General features: G+C 43.8%; 1 protein-coding gene and 2 long non-coding RNA genes across 3 annotated transcripts; 2 read left to right on the top strand and 1 right to left on the bottom strand.

Annotated features, from left to right (window-relative positions):
- Positions 1 to 8,047: 8,047 nt before the first annotated feature.
- LOC120734705 lies at positions 8,048 to 10,704 on the bottom strand. Its single transcript, XR_005696080.1, has 4 exons — positions 10,574 to 10,704; positions 9,035 to 9,356; positions 8,841 to 8,937; positions 8,048 to 8,419 (listed from the first exon to the last, which is right to left on the bottom strand). It is a non-coding gene; the product is annotated as an uncharacterized LOC120734705 (long non-coding RNA).
- A 4,224-nt stretch (positions 10,705 to 14,928) lies between these two features.
- On the top strand, positions 14,929 to 18,062 carry LOC120734631. The gene is made up of 4 exons (XR_005696054.1): positions 14,929 to 15,095; positions 15,817 to 15,932; positions 16,201 to 16,233; positions 16,941 to 18,062. It is a non-coding gene; the product is annotated as an uncharacterized LOC120734631 (long non-coding RNA).
- A 1,709-nt stretch (positions 18,063 to 19,771) lies between these two features.
- Positions 19,772 to 22,644, top strand: LOC120734630 (E3 ubiquitin-protein ligase TRIM21-like). Its single transcript, XM_040033558.1, has 2 exons — positions 19,772 to 20,248; positions 20,909 to 22,644. Exon 2 carries the CDS (start codon positions 20,918 to 20,920, stop codon positions 22,217 to 22,219), a length of 1,302 nt encoding a protein of 433 aa, XP_039889492.1. The 5' UTR covers positions 19,772 to 20,248; positions 20,909 to 20,917; the 3' UTR covers positions 22,220 to 22,644.
- Positions 22,645 to 23,031: the final 387 nt, after the last annotated feature.

Genomic DNA, 23,031 nt, shown 5'->3' with positions numbered 1-23,031 from the left:
CACACACACACACACACACACACACACACACACACACTCTTCATCACATTTCTCCTGGAGATCATCAGCACAGTTAACAGCCGGTGAAACTCCTTAAAGGTGAAATGTGTTTGATGACACAGAGCTGCTCTTTTCATCACTCGCGGTTAAACAAACTCACGTTCTTATGAACAGTTTGACAAGCAGGTCAATGCGACTCATGCAGTGCAGCTCTGTGTGCTCTCACGTGCTCTTGGTCACTATTCAGGTTTCAAGTGTCGACGTGTGTGTGTGTGTGTGTGTGAGAGAGATATTTACAGTATATGTAAAATAAACATTTCTGTGTAAATATTAATATAAATTGACACAATAGGAGTGCATAATCACAGCCATCAGATAAGCCTGAGTAAGTGTGTTATTATAACAGGTGAGTGGATCAGTGAGCAGGGCGGCGCTGTCATGTAGTCAGGCAGGTTTTACTGGAGAAGATTTTTCTTCTGGGTGTGTTTGGTATTGTATGTTCAAAATATTATACATAGTTTATTTCAACAGGTTCGCGGGTTTTTGGACAAACGACAGAAAGGAGGAGAAGTAGCAGTAGTATATTTCCCAGCATGCCCTGCTGCTGCTTTGTAGTAAAGGCAGAAACATTTCCAGCTAAAATTCAGCTCACACAGATAAATGCAGACTCTAACAGGACCGTGACTTAAACAAACAATGGGACTCTTATAATCTGTCCGAGTCATTAAACATAGCAAACTGTGATGTGAAGCATAACAATCATGCCAAGTGAGCCACTGGGACCACTGGGACCACTGGGACCAGAGGAATGTCCCAGATAAACTGCTGAGATGCAACAACAGCACCTTTCATCAAACCAGTCGCTGACAGGAAGCTGATGTAACAGTGATGGTGTGGAGTCCTCGGTAAAAGACTTCCACAGAAGGACAAACATGCCCCTCCACAGAGACAAGTCAGGGCAGGGTGGGGTGTACCTTAAATGGGATGCCTCAGGTCAGTGTCGTTGGTGCTGCTGTGTGTTCGTGTGTGCTGTGCTGTGTGAGTAACTCTTCTTCATGATGCTTTTTTAAACTGAAGCCTGTAAACTTTCACACAGAGTTAAATCCAGGTCTGTTTTTGGACCGTCTGGATGTCTAACAGCTGACAGCAGGGACACAGTAACTCAAAGGTCTCACAGGATTCTCGTTACAACCTCGGTTCTTCATTTCTAATGTGAAACACTGATCAACAACGGCGCTGGAGTCTCTGTAGAAGATGATTTTGCAGCAGAGCAGAGAGATCAGACGGAGGAATGTATTCAGCTGTTTGTTTAGTTATTGTTCATTTCTCATCATAAAGAGGAAACATGCTAACAAACCACCGTATGATTCATTCAGCCGCATATTTGAGATGTTTTGTTCTCTGCTGTCTCCTCGGTCACTGTGTGCTCTACAAACAATCAAATGTTCACAACTGAACCACCAACAGTCCTTTTCTCAACAGTCTGTTTACACAGTGATAACATCTCGGAGAGGACACTGTCTCTGACCACAGGTGCTAACGTGTTAGCACGAGTGTGTGACGACATCTAGTCATAGCTTTACATATAACTCTGTGCTTTTACATATGTGGTAGTTTTCACACAGTAATTTATTTGTTTTGGGTGGGTTGGTGTGGCCTGACTGAGGAGAGAGTTTTATATTTAGAAACCATCACATCCTCTTAATTACTGCAGTCTTTTCAGAAACCCACGGGTCCTTCAACACTGCCAACTTGTTCAGGAAGAACCTAAAGCTGCTCTGACTCTTCTAGCTCCCTTCCCCTTTCTTTCCCGTGATCTTTTCCACACTGCGTTGTGCTGGCCTGGTCGATGGGCCTCATCATGGTGCACTTTGCTGGCCTTTCAGAAGTGTGGATATTATGCAGATCAAGGGCACACCTTCACAAATGTGCGCTTGCACAAAGCAGAGATAGCAGAGAGGGTACTGAGCGCCTTATTCCACTCAAAGATGGCGACGTACTGTTGCTGAGTCATGCTGCTCGTGTTGCCCTGCATTCCTCTCGCCTGCTGTCCTGTTGGGGGGAAGTCTGCCGTCTGCAGCTTCACACACATTTCAAACAGCAAAAAACGGATCAACAGATTTTTGTCTTTAGCCCAGAAAATCATTACATCGTGCATAACAGATGAGTTTAGCAGCAGGCACACATGTGTGTGGGGTACTCTGGTAAGTGTGTTATTTAAATCCTCAGAAAGACAGAGGAGGAGGGCAGCAGCCATTGTCTAATGAGGAACACACCGGAAGCCGTGTTTTCTCAGAAGAATCAATAAAAGAACCCGCAGCAGGCTGATGAGGAAGTGTTTTGGTTTCCCCCCTCATGGCAGCTGTTGTATGTGACCTCTGACTTTGATGTATTTTTATCTCCTTTGCTTCCTTTAAAGAAAATCTGCTAAATTGTTAAACTTTAAACAGTGAAGGTGTGAGAGATGCTGGAGAGACTGGTGCACGTCTGACAGTCTGTGGACTGCAGTGCTTCCTTATCGTCCTTTAGTTACTGTGACTTTAATAATCAGAGTACGCGTGTGTTCCTGAGTCATGTTTCCTGTTGAACACCTCAAAGTGTTTTAAGATCTATGCTTTAGTGTCCTTCTAAATTTGTAAAACTTTACTTAAACATGATCCTGATTTGTCTTTGGACTCTTTTGGTTTGTGTTTGAACCAAAAGGACTGAATGGATCCATCTCCATTATCCACGGCTCACTGTGAAAGTGTCCTGCATGCTGAAATGTTTAAATTAGCTCCTTCAGAAATAATGAGGACAGCTGTAGATAAGAAAAAATCTCTTTTATTGGTTCTTTGGGTGCAGAGAGCTTTGGGAGGGTTATGATGAGTCTGCCTCAGAGCTTGTTATGCACTCAAATCGTTTACACGGGTTTACACATTGTTTTGGGGGTTTCCACGACACCGAGGTCCACAGAGCCGCTGAAAAAGCTCTGGAGGTCCCTGTGTGAGCACGTAAACCTGTGACACAAATTTCGCCCAACTCACACAGTTTTCCTTCGTGATTTGTGATTGATGTGACATTGATCAGTCGGCTAAAAGGAAAAAATGGGGTCAGTATCCGTACTTGCAAGTTGAAACTCACACACAGCCAGGGAAGTGCAGAGTTTTATACGTAGTTTTTTTCTTTGTATCTGTAACCAGACGTTAACAAAAAACATTTGTGTAAACTTGTCAGCTCTTTCTTTGTCTGCAGCGCGTGCTGTGACTGATTTCTGGTGTAGTTGTTTCATTTATTTCATTTTTCCCTCCATAAGAGACGTTTTCCACACAATCTGTATCTGCAAAGTTACCAGTGAGACACACACACACACACACACACACACACACACACACACACACACACACACACACACACACACACACACACACACACAGGAGACTGCGAGGTCTGACTCACTTCTTCCTTTCTCTGTCTTTTAGCCCCGCCCTCCTGTCACGCTGCTGCTCTCACACACTCCTTGAACACTTTTGATAGAAATGGGTTTTATGTGCTACTGCCCTGTTTCGGGGCTTCAGTTGGAGAACTGTTTCAACGCCAAAGGCCAAAAATACATCAACAGATAACACTCAGTCCATAAGTATTTCCTCCAAACCTGATCCAGGGTAATGTGCTCGAGTGATTTCCTTTGACTGATGTCACAGCTCCAGCAGCAGGCAGTCAAACGCAGATCCTGAAACAAAGCTTGATAAAGGAAATCCTAACGAAGCACTCACAGACCGGTGGGCCGCTGCAGGGAGCTTTAAGTTCCCTCCTCATCACCCACAGCAGCAGCAAAGAGTCACATATGAACACAGCCAAGCTGAGCACAAGACTCAAAGAATCAAACTTCCACACATGTTTTCTATTTTCTACCAGCTCAACATAAGAAACAAGCATCAGGGAGTCTTCCAAAAGTCATTCTCCATAATCCCAATAATCCAAAGTAAAGACTGATGAAGAAAATCACTGAGAAAGAACTGCTGGAGTCAGAGGATTTGACATCATACAAGATTTGTACCACCACACTGCACAGTACCTCTTACTGCTCCTGTCTGTCTGTCACTGCAGCTTGTTTCCCCTGTTGTCTGTTTCAAAGAGCCTTTCATCATTTTCATCACTTTCATCATTTTCATCTTTTTCATCACTTTTCATCATTTTCAGCTGAAAGTTGTGTCTAACCTTTGTGTTTGCTGAATTTGTGCTGCAAACATCTCAGAAGGTGAAGCTGAAGAGCTTACAGAGTTTTTCTCACAGTGAATAACTTTGAGCCGAAATGAGTCAGTGCCTTTGAGCAGGGCAGTATCAGACCAACTAAGTACTTTCAGCGAACAGCAGGATGGCTCTTACAAATATTTGGTTCTACGTTAAAGCTTTTTTCTTTTTCTATGATTCCTCAGAAATAATCTACTGCAGGTCAGGCTAATGCATATTCCAGCATATAACATGTGTTCATGCAGGGCTGCTCTGGCAGAGGGAACTGTAGCTTTTCTGCAGTGAGGTTAGAAAGGGAACAACACGTGTGTGATGTGGTGAACCACAGACACGGTTTCCTTATCGAGAATGATTTAAGGAGTGTGCAGTGCAAACACAATCTGTGTGTGAGGTTTTTATTAGCTACAAAGTCAAAACACATACTGTGACTCAACTTTACATACGCTCATTAAACGCTTACAAACTCTCAGACTGCTAACAGTCTGCCTTCATGTTTGGCCTTTAAATAAAAGCTGCATGCAGTCATTGCATGAATGTGATTGAGTGAATAGAGTTTAAACGACAGTAACATCCTGTCTGAATAGAAGCATGGACTGTTGTTTCCAGGCTCTTTATTATGAAGCTACCTCATCTCTGCAGGCAGCCACAGGCTCTCACTCTGTGTTCTTGTTCTGCATCTCTGTGTCTGAATCTATTTCAAACAGAAGGTAAATGCAAAACACAAGAATGTGTGACAGCATAAAGTGGACGTGTTGTACTTTTCCTTCTTCCCTGACACATACTGTGTTCCAGCATTATTAGATGTATTATTATTAGACATGTAACAGACGATCGACACAGAACCACATACAGTGGTGCAAGAACTGCAAAATGTGCACAAAAAAACAAAGACAGTGCAACACCAGACAGAACAACACAGACACACAACTGTGCAATGGAAAAGTGCAACAGTGTTCAGGAGTCTGACAGTTTGGGGAAGAAACTGTTCTCCCGTCTGGCAGTGAGGGCCCGAATGTTCTGGTACCTGCAGCAGGGTGAAGAGTGTGTGAGCGGGGCGTGGGGAACTCGAGCTCCACGTGCGGTTTCTGTCTGGGTGGAAGGAAACTGAACTGGAAAGCAGGAAGTAATGAAAGAGTGCTGTGTCTGTTATTGTTGTAGCAGGAGCTCTATGAGCTGTGTGAGTGATTCAGAGAACAAGGAGCAGCTGTTTACTCCTCAGGGCTCATTTAATGGTCTATCAGCAGAAACTGGGACTGTTCAATAAGCTGAGCTCATTTAATTACTCTAGTATTCATTTGATCTCTTTCTGAACTGCTCCTGGTAAGAGTCCATATTACAGGTACAGTAAAAACACCAGAGTATTATTCTTTAATCAACATTCCCAAAAACAACTGAGTAAAATGTGCATTTGTTTGCAAAATTACAAAGACTGAAATTCATGCAAAGTGCAATTTTACTTGTAGTTTAATTACTTCATCTCCTTCCTTTGTCTGTCATCCCCAAACTGTTAGACCTGCGTTTGATTCCCGATAAAGCATGAGGTTCCACCCATCCATTATCTTCCACTTATCTGGGGCACAGCGGCAGCAGCCTCAGCAGAGAAGCCCAGACCTCCCTCTGCCCGGCCAAATCCTCCAGCCTTTCTGGGGGAATGCTCCGGAAATGCACCAGAAATGCCCCAGCAATGTCCATTTGTGGACATGGCTATGTCCTGATGCAGTAATGAAATACTTTTCTATGTCTCACCCACTAACACACGTGCAAACACAAGGACAAGCACACCACTACACCCTCCCGACACCACTGTGGCCACATCAGGGGGAAAACAAACACAGCGGGAGCAGCCGCGCCCTGCAGCAGTATGCTCCCAGGAGCAGCATCGCTCAACTAAAGGGCTGATTAATGTCCCCATGCACCATTTCATGGCGCTATTACAGCGATGCAAAGATTCCAGAAGCATCTTGAAATACACAGATCGCTCCTTGGGAATGCAGCTAATCTTACTCCTGTTAAAGACCTGAGTGTTTCAGTGAGTTCAGCTGAGACGTTGCAGATGTCGACTTTGATCAGAGCGTCGTGTGAAATGCTCACACAGCAGATTTAGGAAGTGCAGACACCCAGAGAGGCGTCTGCATGAAGCCGTGGCCTGCTGATGTCTGAGCTTTAGTCGTGGCAGCAGCTGGAAAAATCACAACTGAGACTTTCAGGTGAACACGATAGTTCTTCATAGTTTTCTCTCTGATCATCATCAGCACATGTGAGAATGCAGTGAGTCTTTTTACTCTGATGTTTGTGAATGAGGGATTTTTAAATATGTTTTAACATTGAGACAAATGCAGGTGTGTCTGCAGGTGCTCAGCCTCCCTGCTCTGAGCTCTTGTTTTAAGCTGGGTGCAAATGTGATGAGTGAAGGTGCAGCTTTGTCCATGCTACAGCACAGCTATTCATCTCCATGGCAACGTTTAAGAATGTGTGTGTGGGCGTGGCACCAGCATGTGAAATGTTTATCACACCACAAACAAATAAAAAGGAGCGACCTGCCCGCATTTACACAAACACTGAAAGTTACTTTAAACCATTATTCACCATTTACATATCCTCAGAATAACAGAGGCCATGACTGAGGAGACACGTCCTCTGTGTGTGTAACAACACTGTTATTACATTACATGTTATGTTATTACACCTGTACACACTGGCATATTAACACCACAAGCATGTTAGCAAGCTGACCTTCATTATCTTTTTTCTTCCTGAGACACGGCTCAGCTCACAAGAGAGAACAGGTCGGTTGTAGTTGTTGATCTGTGTCTTTTGTTGCCTTGAAACGTAGATAACAGGAAGAGGAGGATGGTCAAGTTTTTAGATTACAATGGCAAACATGAGGCTTCAGTGAGATCAGTAATGGGTCAGAATGCTTTGTGGGTCCATATATCACCTGACCCAGTTCAGCTGCATGCTTGTGTTATGTTTCCACCTTTAATATTTCCTGCAAAGCGTCTTTATCAGGGAATCTGCAGCCAAATTTCAGGCTGGATCACACAGCACACACCTGGGGCTGAGGGTGAGCCTGTGATGTGCTTCCTGTTTTTCTGTATTTGGTGGTTATTTGCAATATTTGGCTCATGCGAATGACGACTCGCTGAAACGCTGTTTGAATGTGACGCCTAAATATGATGAGAAATGTGCTCATTCGGGCCCAAGCAGCATTACAGTGTGAACGCTGATATCACCAGGTGCAGTGCTGTCAGTGTGTGATTGGCTGGAACACCTCAAAGAAGAACGAGATCCATTTAGCATCAAAAACGAGCTGCGACCATAAAAACACGGAGAGCTTTTCCTGACCAAGGACCCACATTCCTCATCCTTCCCCTGAAACTGCCAGTGTCACGGTCTGGGTGGAGAGTCTGGTGGTGTCGCACAGATGTGGCTTTTATGTGCAGCCCACAAACTTTCAAGGGGTGTGGAGATCGTTGTGTATTTGGGATCATTGTCCTGTTAGAGCTGTGGATCTGAAGTGAAGTCGAAAAATTGTGATAACAAAGAGTCTGAGACGCATTTACACAAACACACACAAACACACACAGGAAACTGTGAGGGGGAATGGGCCCCTTTGTTCTTCTGACACTGATGCTGGTCTGACTCACGTCTTCCACCAACAGGGTCTCTTTTAGCCCCGCCCTCCTCTCGTGCTCTCACCCTTAAACATCCTTAAACACTACTGATCTTATGTTTCTGTCCTGCTTTGGGTTCAGTAGGTGAACTGTTTCACAGCCGCAGACCAACAAATAATAATCACAGACAGGTTTATGAAAGATTGCATAAAATTTATTGCTGGATTGAAGAAGACAACATTTCTCCACCTGTGTACCTTCAGACAGGTGTGCACACTCCATATGAAAGCTGATGAGTTTAAAGCTCAGATCAGGGCACATTTCACAAACTCACAGCATTCAGTGAGAAGTGTTCTTTCAATCAGTCCAATAATATCACATAAGTTCATTTGCTAGTGTCATGGTCAGTAGCATGTCAGCACCGTCAGTCAAACATGGGAATGATTTGAACTGCGGAGTACAAACACATTTCTCCTTATTGGCTCCTTCATCTGGCCTCAGCAGGACTTTGGTGAGATGTGAGGGAGGCTGAGGTGATCTTTGGCCCAGAGGTTTGCAGACATCAGAGGTCACTGTGGGAACAAAAAGAAAACATTTTGATTTCACAGAGAGATCTGTGCCACGCTCAGTCAGCTGTAACTGCAGGTTTGCTCCTTTTGCCTTTTTACACCACTGCACTGGGTTTAAAAAGAAGCCGTTAAAAAGTGCCGACTCGGCTTTGATTCGAATGTGAAGAACTGTGTCTGCACAGCAGCCCGGTGTCAGATTATTCTGGCTATCTGGATCATTTTTAACTGTGAGTCTTCAAAGTTTGCTCAAAGCTCCCCAATGAGAAACACTTCATATGTAACCGTCTTATAGACGTGCAGCTTCCTTTCATTCGTTTCTGATGAAGTCGTTTCTTCCGTTTTCAGCTGCTTAAACCAGACTAAATATCCTTCTGAGCTTCATTATATGCGTCACAGCTCCAGCAGGTGACTTCCTCCTACTGACCTTCAGCTGCCGACCAGCACACAGCAGACAGCGGCAGCTACGACGAGCCCCCAGAGGCTCCTGGGGCCAGCAGCAGAGTTAAAGGGAGCTCCAGCCTCTGAAACAACAGAGCAGGAGGCAAAGTTAGCAGCTGGCACATCGAGGAGCGCACAAAGAGCCGTATGTGGCGTAACACAGCAGATTCTAACACTCACCCACAACAGTCACGTTATAATCAAACATGAGCTTTTTGTTTTCTTTTAACATCTCCCCTCTGTAAACGGCGCTCTTCCTGATGTTGGAAATAGTAAGGCAGCCAGACGACTGGTTAAGCTGGAGGCGTCCAGCATATTCGTCTGGAGGCCCACTGATGTCTCTCTCATCACAGAAGAGAAGCATTTTGTTGGAGTCCATAAATCCAGACGATATCGTCACCATTGAGCCCAGTGAGTCCTGTCTGTAGAGTGACCGAGTCTCCAGGCCTCACCATCAGATTCTGGATTTCCTGATTCATTGCCTCTCCCAGAAAAGTGAGAACTGAAAGGAAAGAGCAAGGAGGAGATGATGGGGGGTCATAAATAAAGAGGAAACTAATTACTCGCATGGTGCAAGCAGACTTCTGGTAAAGTCAGCGTTGGGTGTGACCGCCTGCAGCCCTGGTTTTAAAGACAGTTGAAAGTAGAGTGTGTTTGTGTTTGTGGCATTTCCCCACCACTGACTGCTGCAACAGTCAGTGGTGGGGAAATGTTGAGGTTGGTTATTGCTGAGGTTTCCCTGCTGTGTTGTCTTTGTTTTGCTTGTTTTCTCTGCAGGTGATCAAGCAGACTTTCTGTCTTTTCTCTCTAAGTCCTCTTCTGCTCTATTTTTCTGCCCCTCGCCTTCTGTTAACTCTCCTCCCAACCTCTCTTTCTCTTTCCTGTTTCTCAGCCCTGAATAAAAAAATAAAAAAATAAAGGTTGAATAAAATATGACAATAAAGTGGACCAGTATAGCAAATGCAGCAATAGTCCACATGGGAAAATAAATCTGCTGGGCATCTTCTTGGGTTTAAGACAATAATTCTGGTTTCTCCGGACAAACAAAAGAAAACAAAAAAAGGATGTGTTGGCCAGAACAGCCAGAAGCTCTAACTCTTTGTCTCTAAATCTCTGAGAGTTAGAGACAAAATCCACAGGAGAGCTTTTGTGGTTTTTGCTTGACAGCGAGGAAAGCCCCACTTGTGGCTCGTGCGCGGATGAAAATCTCTTAACATGAATGTCGCACGTCGCACTTGATCCTTTGACATGATGCTCCCTCTTCACCACTCTATCACATCGTTCATCTAACATCCTCACCTTTCTGTAACATCAGTGTAACAGGAGGTTTCCCACATCAGTGCCCGGGTTAACAGCCAGGACCTGGTAGTTCGAGTCCTGCTGGAACTTTTGAATAGAACCTATTCTATTGTATTGTACATGTTGCATATCTTATTCATCTATCTCTCTTGCTGCATTGAGCATGTGTATGACAAAAGAACTTCCCTCGGGATAAATATGGTTATATACTTCTTATCTTATCTCCGTGTTGTGCGCATCGCTCTGCCCTTCTCCTCTCACTTATATCAGCATAAAGCGAGCAGGAGGATCAGACTGGAGCGATGTGCAAAGAGTAACAGGGATCTCCGTGGAATCGCTTCATCTTTAATCAAACTAAACGACACAATAAGAAAGATGATCCGCTCATTAATACCGTAGAAAAATCAATAAACTACTTACATGCGAGGGCTGCCACCCACATGGACATTCCCTGGCTGATCGCAGCTGAGTGTCTGCACACCGAGTGAGCTCTGAATGAAATGGCTGGCACATATGACAAAACATAATGAAGAGGTCGCGCCTCTTATCAGCGTGCAGGATTCAATGGATCCCACCTGGTGTCACTGACCTGATATTACAACAAATCGCTGATTAAGCGGAGCTCAAACCAAAAGAGCATCACTGCAACTTCTGTCACTGAGTGAAACTCTGCATTTAAGACGTTTTATAGAAGGGACCACATGTGATCGTTGTTTCCTCCAATTAAAGCAAAAGAAATGCGACAAACACACACGAGCAAAGACTTTTATTATAACTTTTCCTCAAACTTCATGTGCTTTGTAACACGAGTAGTTGGAGCCACCTGGTGGATAAATAACGCAACTGCACTGTCAAGGTTCCCCATCGCTGCACAGTGCATGCGACAGGAGGTGGGTGCGCGTGAACGACGTGAATCTCTGTATGCTTCATAGTAAAAACATTCCCTCGATGGTAATGTTTATGTATTTTCATTATAAGCACTGAAAATGCTTATAATGAAGCTGGATACCACCACCTTTCACTGCATGGTGTCCTCTGTATGATTGTGTGACCAATAAAGCTTGTTTCTTAAGTGCACCTGGAAGTTACAACCATCTCGGTGGACAAACAGTAACTTAATTCTCGAGTGGAAATTTTGATTAGCATGCTAAGTTAATACAGTTAGTATGAGATTGTAACCGTTCTGACACAGATGTGGTCCCCAAACGTTTTTTGCGCCACCGACCGGTTTATTTCACGGACCAGTCTTTGAGGTTTCGATAAATACAACAAAATAAAATGATACGACCGAGACAAAAACAGTGGTGTTTTGTAAATATAATGATAAACGTGAATTCGCTGTGTAATTGTGTAACTTTATTGGCAGCGTCCTCCTGAAATGCGCCAACAACGTTGAGAGTAAAAGACCCTCTCAACCCTGAAAACCGTTCATTTCACACCCGAGCCTCAAGTCTCGCAGCCCGGCAGCAGACGCATTACGGACGCGGGGTTTGGGGCCGCTGCTCTAAAACACCGTTGATGATGACTGTGTGCCGTGTGTGTGTTTGTGTGTTTAGAAATAGACATAGGCTTTATTTAATCCCACAATCAGGAAATTCACATGTTAGATCAGCGCAAGGGACAAGAAGAAAAACTGAATCAGAGATATATTCCAAAAAAAAGAAAAATTGTGTACAAAAAAGCCAAACGACTATACTGTGTAAAAATGGATATATACAGCAAAAAACACCAATATTTTCCTTTTTAGACATACATAAAGTGCAGTGGGGATGAGGCTTACTCTCGTTCTTTCTTAATGTCTTTGGGGCAAAACATGATCACAAGACGGTGGATAACTGAAGACAGATCTTTAACCAGGTCTTCCCATTAACACCTGACCTGTCCAGAGGGTCAGTCAATGAGCTCGTCAATAGCTTCAATGCTAACATGTTAAATGTAATGGACACTATTGCTCCCATTAAGGTGAAGGTTATCTCTGGAAGGAAGACGTCTCCATGGAGAAACTCCACACTGGTGAAAAATGAAAAAAGAGAGTGTAGGAAAGCTGAGAGCAGATGGAGAAAAACAAACCTCCAGGTTCATTATGACATCTATAAAGAGAAACTTCACAATTATAATTTACAACTGAGGAGTGCAAGAAGGTCCTACTTCTCTGACATCATCACTAAAAACAGCCATAATGCTCGGGTCTTATTTTCTACAGTTGACAGGCTAACAAACCCTCCTTCATTCGACCATGGCCTGCAATGACTTTGCCAAATTCTTCACAGACAAAATCCAAAAGATCAGACAAGCAATTGGTACATCAACAGCAGATCCAGGATATGTACTGTGTCCACCGAAAAACTGTTTAAAAACCATGAAACAGTTTCACCCTATTACAGTTTTTCCTGAATGCTTAAACCCTAACTGTGATTCCTGTAGCACAATCTCTAAAACTATTCAGACTTATAGCAAAACCACTCACTGAGTTTGCAAAACTAAAAGCACAAAAACTGCTTTGCACTCAGTTTGCAATTTTGTAACACACACTTTGCAAAACTGTAGGCACAATTCACTGCACAACACTCAATTACCAAATTTCCAACACACTCCTAGCAAAAGTATACACATGTATGGCTATCATTAACACTAATCTGCCAACTGTCTGGCACACTTTCACATGTGAAAACTTTCTTAGATAATTAGTTCACTTTGCAATCAGCCTAAGCACTATAATACAGGTAAGCTGTGTGTGTGGAGTACAATGGAGGGAGCAGAAAGAGTGAGAAGTAGAGGAGGCCGAGGAAGAGGACGTGGAGGTGAAGAAGTAGGACGAAGAGGACGACAAGGACATTGAGGAGCAAGAGGAAGACGAGGAGGGGGGAGAGGAAGGGTAGGAAGAGTAAGAAATTGAATTGCTGATGACATCAGAGCTACAATAGTGGACCATGTAATCAACCGTGGAATGACCCTGAGGGTAGCTGGCCAACGGGTCCAGCCTAACTCGAGCCGCTACACTGTAGCAAGTACCATAAGGACATCTTGAAATGAGAATCGGTGAGTACAGTCACGTCGCACAAAGATTTGTAGCACTGCCATATGCCAATGAGAAACACACCAATACCATTGATGTAAAAATACTGAAATTGTTACTTTACAGAATTGCTAGATGACCAGATGCTGGGACAGAGGAAGCATGTTCACTGCAGACCAAGTAACCCATATAGTCATTATGGCGATTGCAAATAATCCTATACTTGGAAATAAACACTTGTGTTTGTTTTGATGTGTGTGAATAAACACCAGTACTTGAAGTTTGGATCCCTCTATGCTTATGGATCTATGACAGAAGTATGAGCTCAAACTGACATAGCCTACCTTGTGCACAGAGAAAGCAAAAGCCAGATGTGTTTTGTATTCATACCATCAGTGTGCAGTTGGCGCATTGTGTGCTTAGTAGATGATGGCTTGTGTGTACTGTTTGATACGGAAACACCATTTTTACGAAGGTGTGAAGAGTTAATCCAGCTGTGTTTGCTTTTGCAAGAGAACTACAATGTTTTGATGATTGGGTGACAGGTTTTCTTATTTGTGTGAAGAGTTTTGCAAAATTAGCCAATAGTTACAAAAAATGTGCTTAAGCCACCAGAAAAAACTGTAAAAGCCTGTGTTTTAAAAGTTTGAATAGGTTCTGACGTGCAAATATCAGCTGGAAGTCTGTTCCAGAGGTTCGGTGCAGCAATGATCAGCTCTAGCCATCTTAACAGATTCCTGATATGCTGCACGACTTCATCATGTGTCTAAGGACACACTGGGCCTTTTTCCCGTGCCCTCTCTGCTCGACGACAGGCACGTCGTAGAGCTCGTGTATGGTCTCCTCATTCCACCTTATGGCTGAAGGCCATATTACCAGTAACACAATAAATGAACACTGGATAAGAGTTTGCTGGTGATGTATGAAATAAGTCTTTGTGGAAAAGTTTGCAATTAATTGATCCACATAGTTTAAGCAACGCAAAAGATCAGCATGTATTCTAACAGGAAGTGACACAGTGAGCCAACACGTCTCCTACATCAACAAAGAAGCTTGTTGGCCAGTCATACTTCTGTGTTTTTCTTTATTTCATGAAGTGACAAAGAGGCAAAATGGAAAGAGGAATAAGTCGACCACCAAGCAGAAATCTTCATCTTATCTTCAACTTCATCTGTTAACAACTAAACGAGTCATAGCTAACACAACTGATGGTGGGATCGCACCTACAGTTTGTTTCCTCTAAACGCACAGCTCTATATCAACCACTTCTGCTTTGTTGTTGTTGTTTCCGTTGTTCAGCTGCTTTATTTTTGCTTGCAGTAACGTTGCTGCTGTTTGAGACAAATAACTCGGAGCAGAGTGATTATTGGGGCTGAAGCGTTAAGCTGCATGAAGGTTAAAGCTGTACTGCTTTGAGTGACATTTGTCCTGTTTATGTTAAGCTGCTGATAGTCCAGCTGCCACCTCAGGCGTGTGTGTGTGTGTGTGTGTGTGTGTGTGTGTGTGTGTGTGTGTGTGTGTGTGTGTGTGTGTGTGTGTGTGTGTGTGTGATGATGATAGGCTGGTGACCTGTTGAAAATTTGTCCACCCAACTGTGGCCCAAGTTAAAAACGATGATTCTGAGATCTGCTTCGATTTCCTGCCATCACATGAAGATGATACGAATCAAATGTCGTCACTAGAGCTCAGTCTAAGTAAACACCTGTGTTGAGCTCTGACACAGGTTTGAAGCAGCTCCTCCTCTTACACCCATGGCTTCAAGACATGTTCAAATAAGGACATGAAGCCATGCAGAGGGTTTGGCCATCATCAGCCTGCCCTCTATAAAGATGTCTTCTCCTTGTAGCTGAATCCACTGCAGCAGCATCTCGTCCAGAGAAGGAAACAGAGCTTCCAGCATCAGGCAGTCGTTCTCCATCACAGCAGGTAACAAAGCTTTTATTGGGTGAAGATTACAGTTTAGATTATTGAGTCAGGTGGAGGAATCGTTTTCAGTATCTCACAGATGGTGAAAATAATGATGAGTTGGAAATTAAATGATCTGTCTTTAAATACAATAAAAGTAAAATCAGACAGTTTTGTTAAGCTTACATCTGGACTAAAAGAAAACTTCAGTGAAAATCTCCATTTAGAAAATGTTATTATAAGACTTAATCCATCTCTGTGAGTCTTGTTTAGTCCTGATGTCCTGCAAAACATTTCTTTCTTTTTTAAAATACTTTATAAACTTTTTTAAATAAACTCTGCCTGACGGTGATAACTGCAGCACAATGACACAAAGAACTTCCCTTAAAGAACTGCTGCCACCGTAGGCACGAGTCTGCTTTGGTGCTCGGTCAATAACTGTCAAGAAAACCAATTTTTATTAATTAAGATTACATGGAACTTTTTACATTTCAACGTTAACCTTTAACGTGCTGACTAAGCCGTGTACAGTGACTTTGAAGACCTTTGCTCCTCTCTAACATTGACTTTATTCAGTTATAAGTTGGTACTTAGGGTTTGGGGTTATTTACTGTTTATTCGGTAAATAAATTGATAATCTGAGAGAATTAGAGACAGTTTTGTTGAACAGATTACATGTGAAGCTGTAATATATTCAGTCTTCTTATTGGTATTTGTGTCTCTGTTTGTTAAACCCACTCAGATGGCTGCTTCTTACTGGGTTATTGTAGCGGTCGTTCTTTTGATGACTGTTACAAACATTGAGACTACTATTGACCCAAACCAGCTCGCACCAATTGTTCAACAAATTCTGAACAGGTGAGTGAACTTTCTGTGAAATTCAGAAGAAAAACTGAACATGATGATGATGATGACGTTACAGCAGCTGTTTTTAACAAACTGTGAGCATACGGAGTAACATGTGACAAATATGCTATTAAAAGCTGTATCACACTGGACTCTAACACAGATCAGCCCCTCTGTCCTTTCACAAACTCTCAGGGAAACAAACCAACACTGTTGTGGTTTCATGTAAATCTTTCCAAGTGAAATCAACATCAGAACCTGTGTGTGTGTCTTTTGGCAGGTACACACCAAGCTACGGTGCAGACAACAACAGGTCAGTAACAAAGGTCACTTTAATCTGCAGCACAGTACTTACAGTGTGCTTTATAGTAACAGAAGCAAGCTGAGATCATCAGAGCTGCACGTAGAAGCAGAGACTGACAGAACAAATGCATCTTTACAAACTCACTGTTATTGACAATAATAGTCTCTGTTATGTTCTTTAGCTCTGACACGCTGGGTGTTGGTGAGACGAACATGAAACTGTCTTTAACCACAACCTGCCAATGTATCATGCAGACTTTATAGATCAATAAAACAAGTGTTGATTATTGAAGCAGGAGCATAAACACACAAACACAGCCAAAAGTAGTTTGTGTGTAATGGTGAGGTGCAGCTGGTAGAACACTTTATCCCAAACGTTGATTCTGTTCATCTGGGAGAAACGTTTCATCATCATCCAGCTGACTTCTTCAGTGTCAGCTGACTGCAGGTTTCCAACCTTACAAACATCCAGATGAACAGAATCAACTTTTTGTGGATTTCCTTACCTGATGCTTGAGCTGCATGAAGATGTGTTGCTATTACACTTTCAAAACAACCAAAAGATTTTCATCAATTTTACAAAAGTCAAAAAAAGACTGATTTCCTGAGCAAAAGGAGACTAAACTCACTTTGGCTGGTTTAACACTCTGGATACTTTTGTCTTCACGTTATAAAGAAAATGTTTTACAGGTGAATATTCTCTGCTTGCTTTGACAGAAAGTTTCCCCCCATGTTCAGTGTGGCCGTGAGCGTCCCACGCAATGAACAAACAAACACGTTTGATATGAATGGAGTCACTGATGATGATGGTGAAGTTGTGAGGGAGAATATTCTAAACTGTTATGTATACATAGGTAACAGAGTGGTGGCAGCCACAGTGCTGAGATGGCCCAATGTTCTAAATCAGTGTCCTAATGCTCCTGTACAGTGGAACGATGTTTTGCAGAAATGTGGTAAACAGCAGATGACATGGGCTGAAGTTAAGTTGTGTGGTAAAATTAACATGCGGGATGGCAGAGCTGATCATGCAGAGTTTCGAACCCTGCAGCATGTCAACACTTTAGCTAAAAACAAACAAATAAGAAAATGATCTGATGGTTTTCTACATCCGTGCCTCCCCATGTGATCAGAGATGTACCAAGCAACAAAATCCTCTGAACATTCTCACTAACATAAAAGAGATAAAGAACTGGAAGAATTATGTTGTTGTGTTTTCAGATGTATTTAGACCTCGTGATGGTGAGAACATACCTGAGAATAACCTGCGTGAATCACTTGAGAGGCTTGGGAATGCAATCGCAGATCCAGGGTCAAATGGTCTTCAGCATATATTCCGATGCTACCGGCAGCAAAGAATGAAGTGCGTTAGCTGCAATGACAATGGTGGTGTTACAGATCAATGTGTTTCAGATGTTAAGCAACCTGACAGCAAACTATCTGATGTTGGGAAAAGTCAGCAAAGAGGGAAAATACAGAATCAGAGCAAGAAGAAGCAGAAGGGTAACATCCAGAGAGGAGGAGTGATGAGAGAAAATCATCAGAATTAACCAGAGAGGGAAACAGAAAAACAGAAAATGTAACCCGTGCTTTGCATCGTTTTCCTGCATCCATGTCTAACTTTTAAATGTGTGTGTTCGTCACAGCAAGATTAACATGTGCTCCTGAAATCACAGCTGCATCGTGCACTCTGGTCATTCTGGTCCACGATACTGTCGGCGCCTCTGATTGTGTGAACTGAAACACAAACAGTGTGTGTGGAGTGAGTGTAATCCATTTATAGCCTCTGATTCTGTCTCTGATTAAAGCTTAATAAGCTGCATCAAAACATGTCACAGCTTGGATCTGGTCTGTCCTTCTTTTAAAGCTCGACGTTGTATCTTCTGTTTCTATGATTGAATATGAAGTTTGAGGTAAAGATGCTGCAGGTTTCCTATTCACGGGTCACTCCACAGAAACTCTGGTCATACAAACTGTCGGCTCCCAGATTTGAAAGCCAACATGATAACCTCCTCCAGCCAGCGGTGTGGAGATCCAGCCAATTACAATCCAATCACTCAAAAAGATCCTGTGGAAACAGCAGAGTTATTGAAACAGAATCACATGAACACTGAAACATTACAACACACAGCAAAGCAAGCTGAGCAAAGCCCGGGTGTAGAGCCCCGATGTCACCGCTGACCCTCCATAACTCCTGCAGCTGCTGATGGGTAACTTCCCCTCCTTGTCATCCAGCTAAAAACAACAGGTGCAGGTCAGGGGTCGGGCCAGGCGCCATCTTCAGGTGGGCCAGCTTTGCTGTGTCACAGTCGGCCATAACGTGATTAAAGTTACACATCGGTCCTACTTATTAAACCTCGCTACAAACAGTGTACACCACCAGGTGGCATAAACCTATGATATACATGTGAATAATACTTGACCAAAGTTTATGGGTCATGTCACAAACCATTTGAATGCTGTTCCCAGGACTGCGCTCTTCTGGACAGAGATCTCCGATGTTATTCCCGGGATCTGCTGGAGCCACTCGCCTAGCTTGGGAGTCACCGCACCTAGTGCTCCGATTACCACGGGGACCACCGTCACCTTCACCCTCCACATCCTCTCGAGCTCTTCTCTGAGCCCTTGGTATTTCTCCAGCTTCTCGTGTTCCTTCTTCCTGATATTGCTGTCATTCGGAACCGCTACATCGATCACTACGGCCGTCTGCTTCTGTTTGTCTACCACCACTATGTCCGGTTGGTTAGCCACCACCATTTTGTCCGTCTGTATCTGGAAGTCCCACAGGATCTTAGCTCGGTCATTCTCCACCACCCTTGGGGGCATCTCCCATTTTGACCTCGGGACTTCCAGGTTATACTCGGCACAGATGTTCCTGTACACTATGCCGGCCACTTGGTTATGGCGTTCCATGTATGCCTTGCCTGCTAGCATCTTGCACCCTGCTGTTATGTGCTGGATTGTCTCTGGGGCATCTTTACACAGCCTGCACCTGGGGTCTTGCCTGGTGTGATAGACCCCAGCCTCTATGGATCTTGTGCTCAGAGCTTGTTCTTGTGCTGCCATGATGGTTCCTCGTCTTCCTCCTCTTTCTTGGACTTATGCTGCCTGAGGTATTCACTGAGCACACGGACGGTCGTGGCCATCTTACTGATGCATTCGTGGATGTTCGTTGTCTCATCCTGGTCTGTGGTGCTGACACACACCAGTCCCCGGCCTCCTTCCTTCCACTTAGCGTACAGCCTCAAGATGCTGGACTTGGGGTGAAACCCTCCATGCAGGGTCAGGAGCTTCCAGGTCATCAAAAAAATCCACAACAAAACCTGCTTAAATTGTTCCCTTCTTATAAATCTCACACTTTTCATGGTAACAACTAGCTTCATCTGCATTGATTACATGATTAAATATTTTTCTCACTTTTCTGATTCAAAATAAAACACAACGTTGCTTATTAGCCACACAAGCCTCTCCACCACAGTGAAATACAGTGACTCCATGTCCAAGTAGCTTTAGCATGTGTTCATGCTGCTGTTTGTCCGTGTCAGAGTTTGGGCTCGTCTTTCTTACTGATGCTAACAAGCTTATGACATGTATTTGTGTATCTATGGTGCTGGAGGATATAAAATACTAAAGTTGATGAATGAGGTTCATCTGGTAGTAACTACTTCACTGTGTCTCTGGTTTGTTGGATGTATGATGGCAGTAATGTGGTTTATTGTTAGAAAACTGGAGGAACAAATTTCAGAGGGCTGAAGCTTCCAGCTCATAACCAGGCACCAACACACAGTCTGATATGAGGTCTCCAGCAGGAGGAGGACAGGACACTAACTTTCACATCACAGGAGCTGCTCAGCTGACACTGCAGGAGGCGGAGCTCCACAGGTTACAGGTAGTGATCCAGAAGCACATTTACTCTGACACACGCTCAGTTCAAACACCTGCTGCGCTCTTCGCTTTCTCTTTTCTTTTCAAACACACGTTAGTGTGAGTTTGTCAGAGTTCCCCATCAACACAGCAGAGCGTCTGCGGTGAGTACGGCTCGTGTCTTTAAGCATTCATGAAAACAAAGCTGATCTTTGCATCTTTTGGCTTCTCAAACAGATTTTTTCCTGATGGAATATTTCATGCAGATTTCAGACTTTGTATTTTAGTTCATTGCATCATGTAGAGCTCAGTAAACTCATTTATCTTAAAGCGAACCTGTTTGAAGGCTCATATTTCAGCCGCTCACCCTGCGCTCACTCTGTCATGTTTGCTTAGCTTTCACAAGACTTGTTGAAACTGCTTCATGAGCTCAATAATACACAAACACTGTGGCAGTCTGCTGTCACACACATTTAGCACAAGTTAAAGGGAAGTAACAATACAACAGAACGAGGAAAGGTTGTTGGATATGAGTCTTTGTGTGGATGAAGTTTCAGAAATATTTGTAAAAATCAGCTGTTAAAAGTCTTATGCAATAATTTTTAGTGTAAGTCTTAAATCAGTTTATTCTAAATGTTTTCATTCAGAGGAAATTAAGCAGAAACATCCTGTCGGCTTCAACAGGTTTGATAACAGGTGTAAACTGGTCGTTCACTCAGATCCATGAAGACGTTTCCAGCAGTCACAAATAAACACAAACATGCAAACAGCTGTGTAAACATCTTAGACACTTTTTAATATTCCTGACATCTTTCCCGTCTCAGTGTCCAAACATGGCTGCTGCCGCCCGTCTGCTGACTGAAGATCAGCTTCTGTGCTTCATCTGTCTGGATGTGTTCACCGATCCGGTCAGCACGCCGTGTGGACACAACTTCTGCAAACACTGCATCACTGAACCCGTTGACGCCGACGTCCCGTTCCAGTGTCCCGTCTGCATGAAGATGCTCTACCCAAAGCCCGAGCTGCAGGTCAACACTCTGATCTCTGAGATGGTCGAGGCCTTCAGACGCTCAGAGCAACGGCCAGGTAGACGGGTGGAGGTTCGCCATGGGGAAGGCTTCAAACTGATGGCGATTGTCTGCATGGTCTGCCTTTCATTACTTTTGGACTGCATGAAATTCAATCATCCTTTGGAAGAAATGAGTAAAGGAGAGAAACTGGTGAAGATGGAGGCTGAAATCCTGCAGACGATCGAGGAGATGCGACTGAAGATTGAGGAGCTCAAACGCTCGGTGGAGCTCGGTAAAGAGGACGCAGACAGAGAGATGACAGATGGTGCTCGGGTCTTTGCTGCTCTGAAGAAGTATGTCGAGAAGCTCACGGAGACCATCAGAGAGAAGCAGAGACAAACAGAGCTGCAGGCTGAAGGCTTCATCAGAAAGATGGAGCAGGACATCCGTGAGCTGAAGAAGAGGAAGACGGAGGTGGAGCTGCTCTCTGTGCTTCAGCTGGAGGAGCCACTCTCTGAGGAGATGAAGGAGAAAGTACCCAAGATGCTCGCCAGGTTCGAGCTGAGGCGGGTCCAGAGCTACGCAGTGGACGTGACGTTTGATCCAGACACAGCAAATCCTTACCTCGTCCTGTCTGACGATGGGAAACAAGTTCACGATAGTGACGTGAGGCAGAAGCTTCGAGACAACCCAGAGAGATTTTCTTACTGCATCAATGTTTTAGGAGAGCAGAGTTTCTCTTCTGGCAGATTTTACTTTGAGGTTCAGGTTAAAGGAAAGACCGAGTGGACTGTGGGAGTGGCCACAGAGTCGACCAACAGGAAGGCTCAAATCACACTGAGTCCTGGGGACGGTTTCTGGACTGTGAGGCTGAGAGACGGATACGAGTACAAAGCTAAGGCTGACCCTGATGTCGCTCTCTCTCTCCGGTCTGGTCCTGAGAGGGTGGGGGTGTTTGTGGACTATGACGAGGGTCGGGTCTCCTTTTATGACGTTGATGCTGCAGCTCTGATCTACTCCTTTACTGGCTGCTCCTTCACTCAGAAGCTCCACCCATTCTTCAGTCCCGGTCTGAATGATGATGGTAGAAACTCTGCACCGCTAATCATCACCCCCATTGATTAGACCGGCCCCACAGCACCAGAGTAATGAGGTCAGGTTTCCCGGCCTTATCCTACACCACACTGTGAACTTGAAGCTCCTGTTGCTCGGTGCATCCTCTGGTATTCCAGTAAAAGAATACTTGGATTACTTGTGTTTCCTCGAGTTTCTATAAGTAGAATGGGAGGCAGCTCCCAGTTTGGCTTCAGGGGACAGACCCCCTCTCTACTTAAGACTCAGCTTCAAACTTCTCTCTTTCCAAAACAGCTGGGACTGGATCAGGTGACTGAGCCAGCCTTTAGTTTCACTGCCATGGGCTCAGGCCGAGTGAAAGATAAGCAAAGATTATTTGTGAATTATGTAAAGCTACTCTAGAAATGCAGAGCTGATTGGGTCAAACCAACTTTACTTCTTTTTGTCTTCTTCTTCACATTAAATCAATAATCCGACTCTTCCTGTTTATGTCACTGATTTTATTTAGAGATGTTATTTCATTATTCATGTTTCCACCCACGCAGGTCATGCTACTGCCAGGAATAACACACACCTGACTGATAGCATTTAGCCTCTGGGAGGTTTAAATGCCACAGATTCATTTTCCCCTGAACGGCACATTTGTTAAAGAGGCCAATAACTCATATATTTTTAATACCTGAGCTGTGGGAACGACACTTTAACCTCATCAGCACGGCTGGTGTTAGAAGCCTACAGCCTTTCTAGTTTGAAGAGCAGCTGACTCAGCTAAGACAGAAACAGTGACCTGAGATTTTATTTAACTTTATTAACGAGCATTTATCATAGCAGAAGATTCCCGTCAGTGAAGAATTCATTCCTCA

Source organism: Simochromis diagramma, unplaced genomic scaffold (assembly GCF_900408965.1).
Source record: "Simochromis diagramma unplaced genomic scaffold, fSimDia1.1 OVJJ01000571.1, whole genome shotgun sequence".
NCBI lineage: Eukaryota > Metazoa > Chordata > Actinopteri > Cichliformes > Cichlidae > Simochromis > Simochromis diagramma.
Note: the sequence above shows the minus strand (reverse complement) of the source record. Positions and strands in the feature narration are given on the sequence as shown.

Bases quoted from the DNA above. Each gene is read 5' to 3' on its own strand.
- LOC120734630 (XM_040033558.1), top strand. From the start codon at position 20,918: ATGGCTGCTGCCGCCCGTCTGCTGACTGAAGATCAGCTTCTGTGCTTC.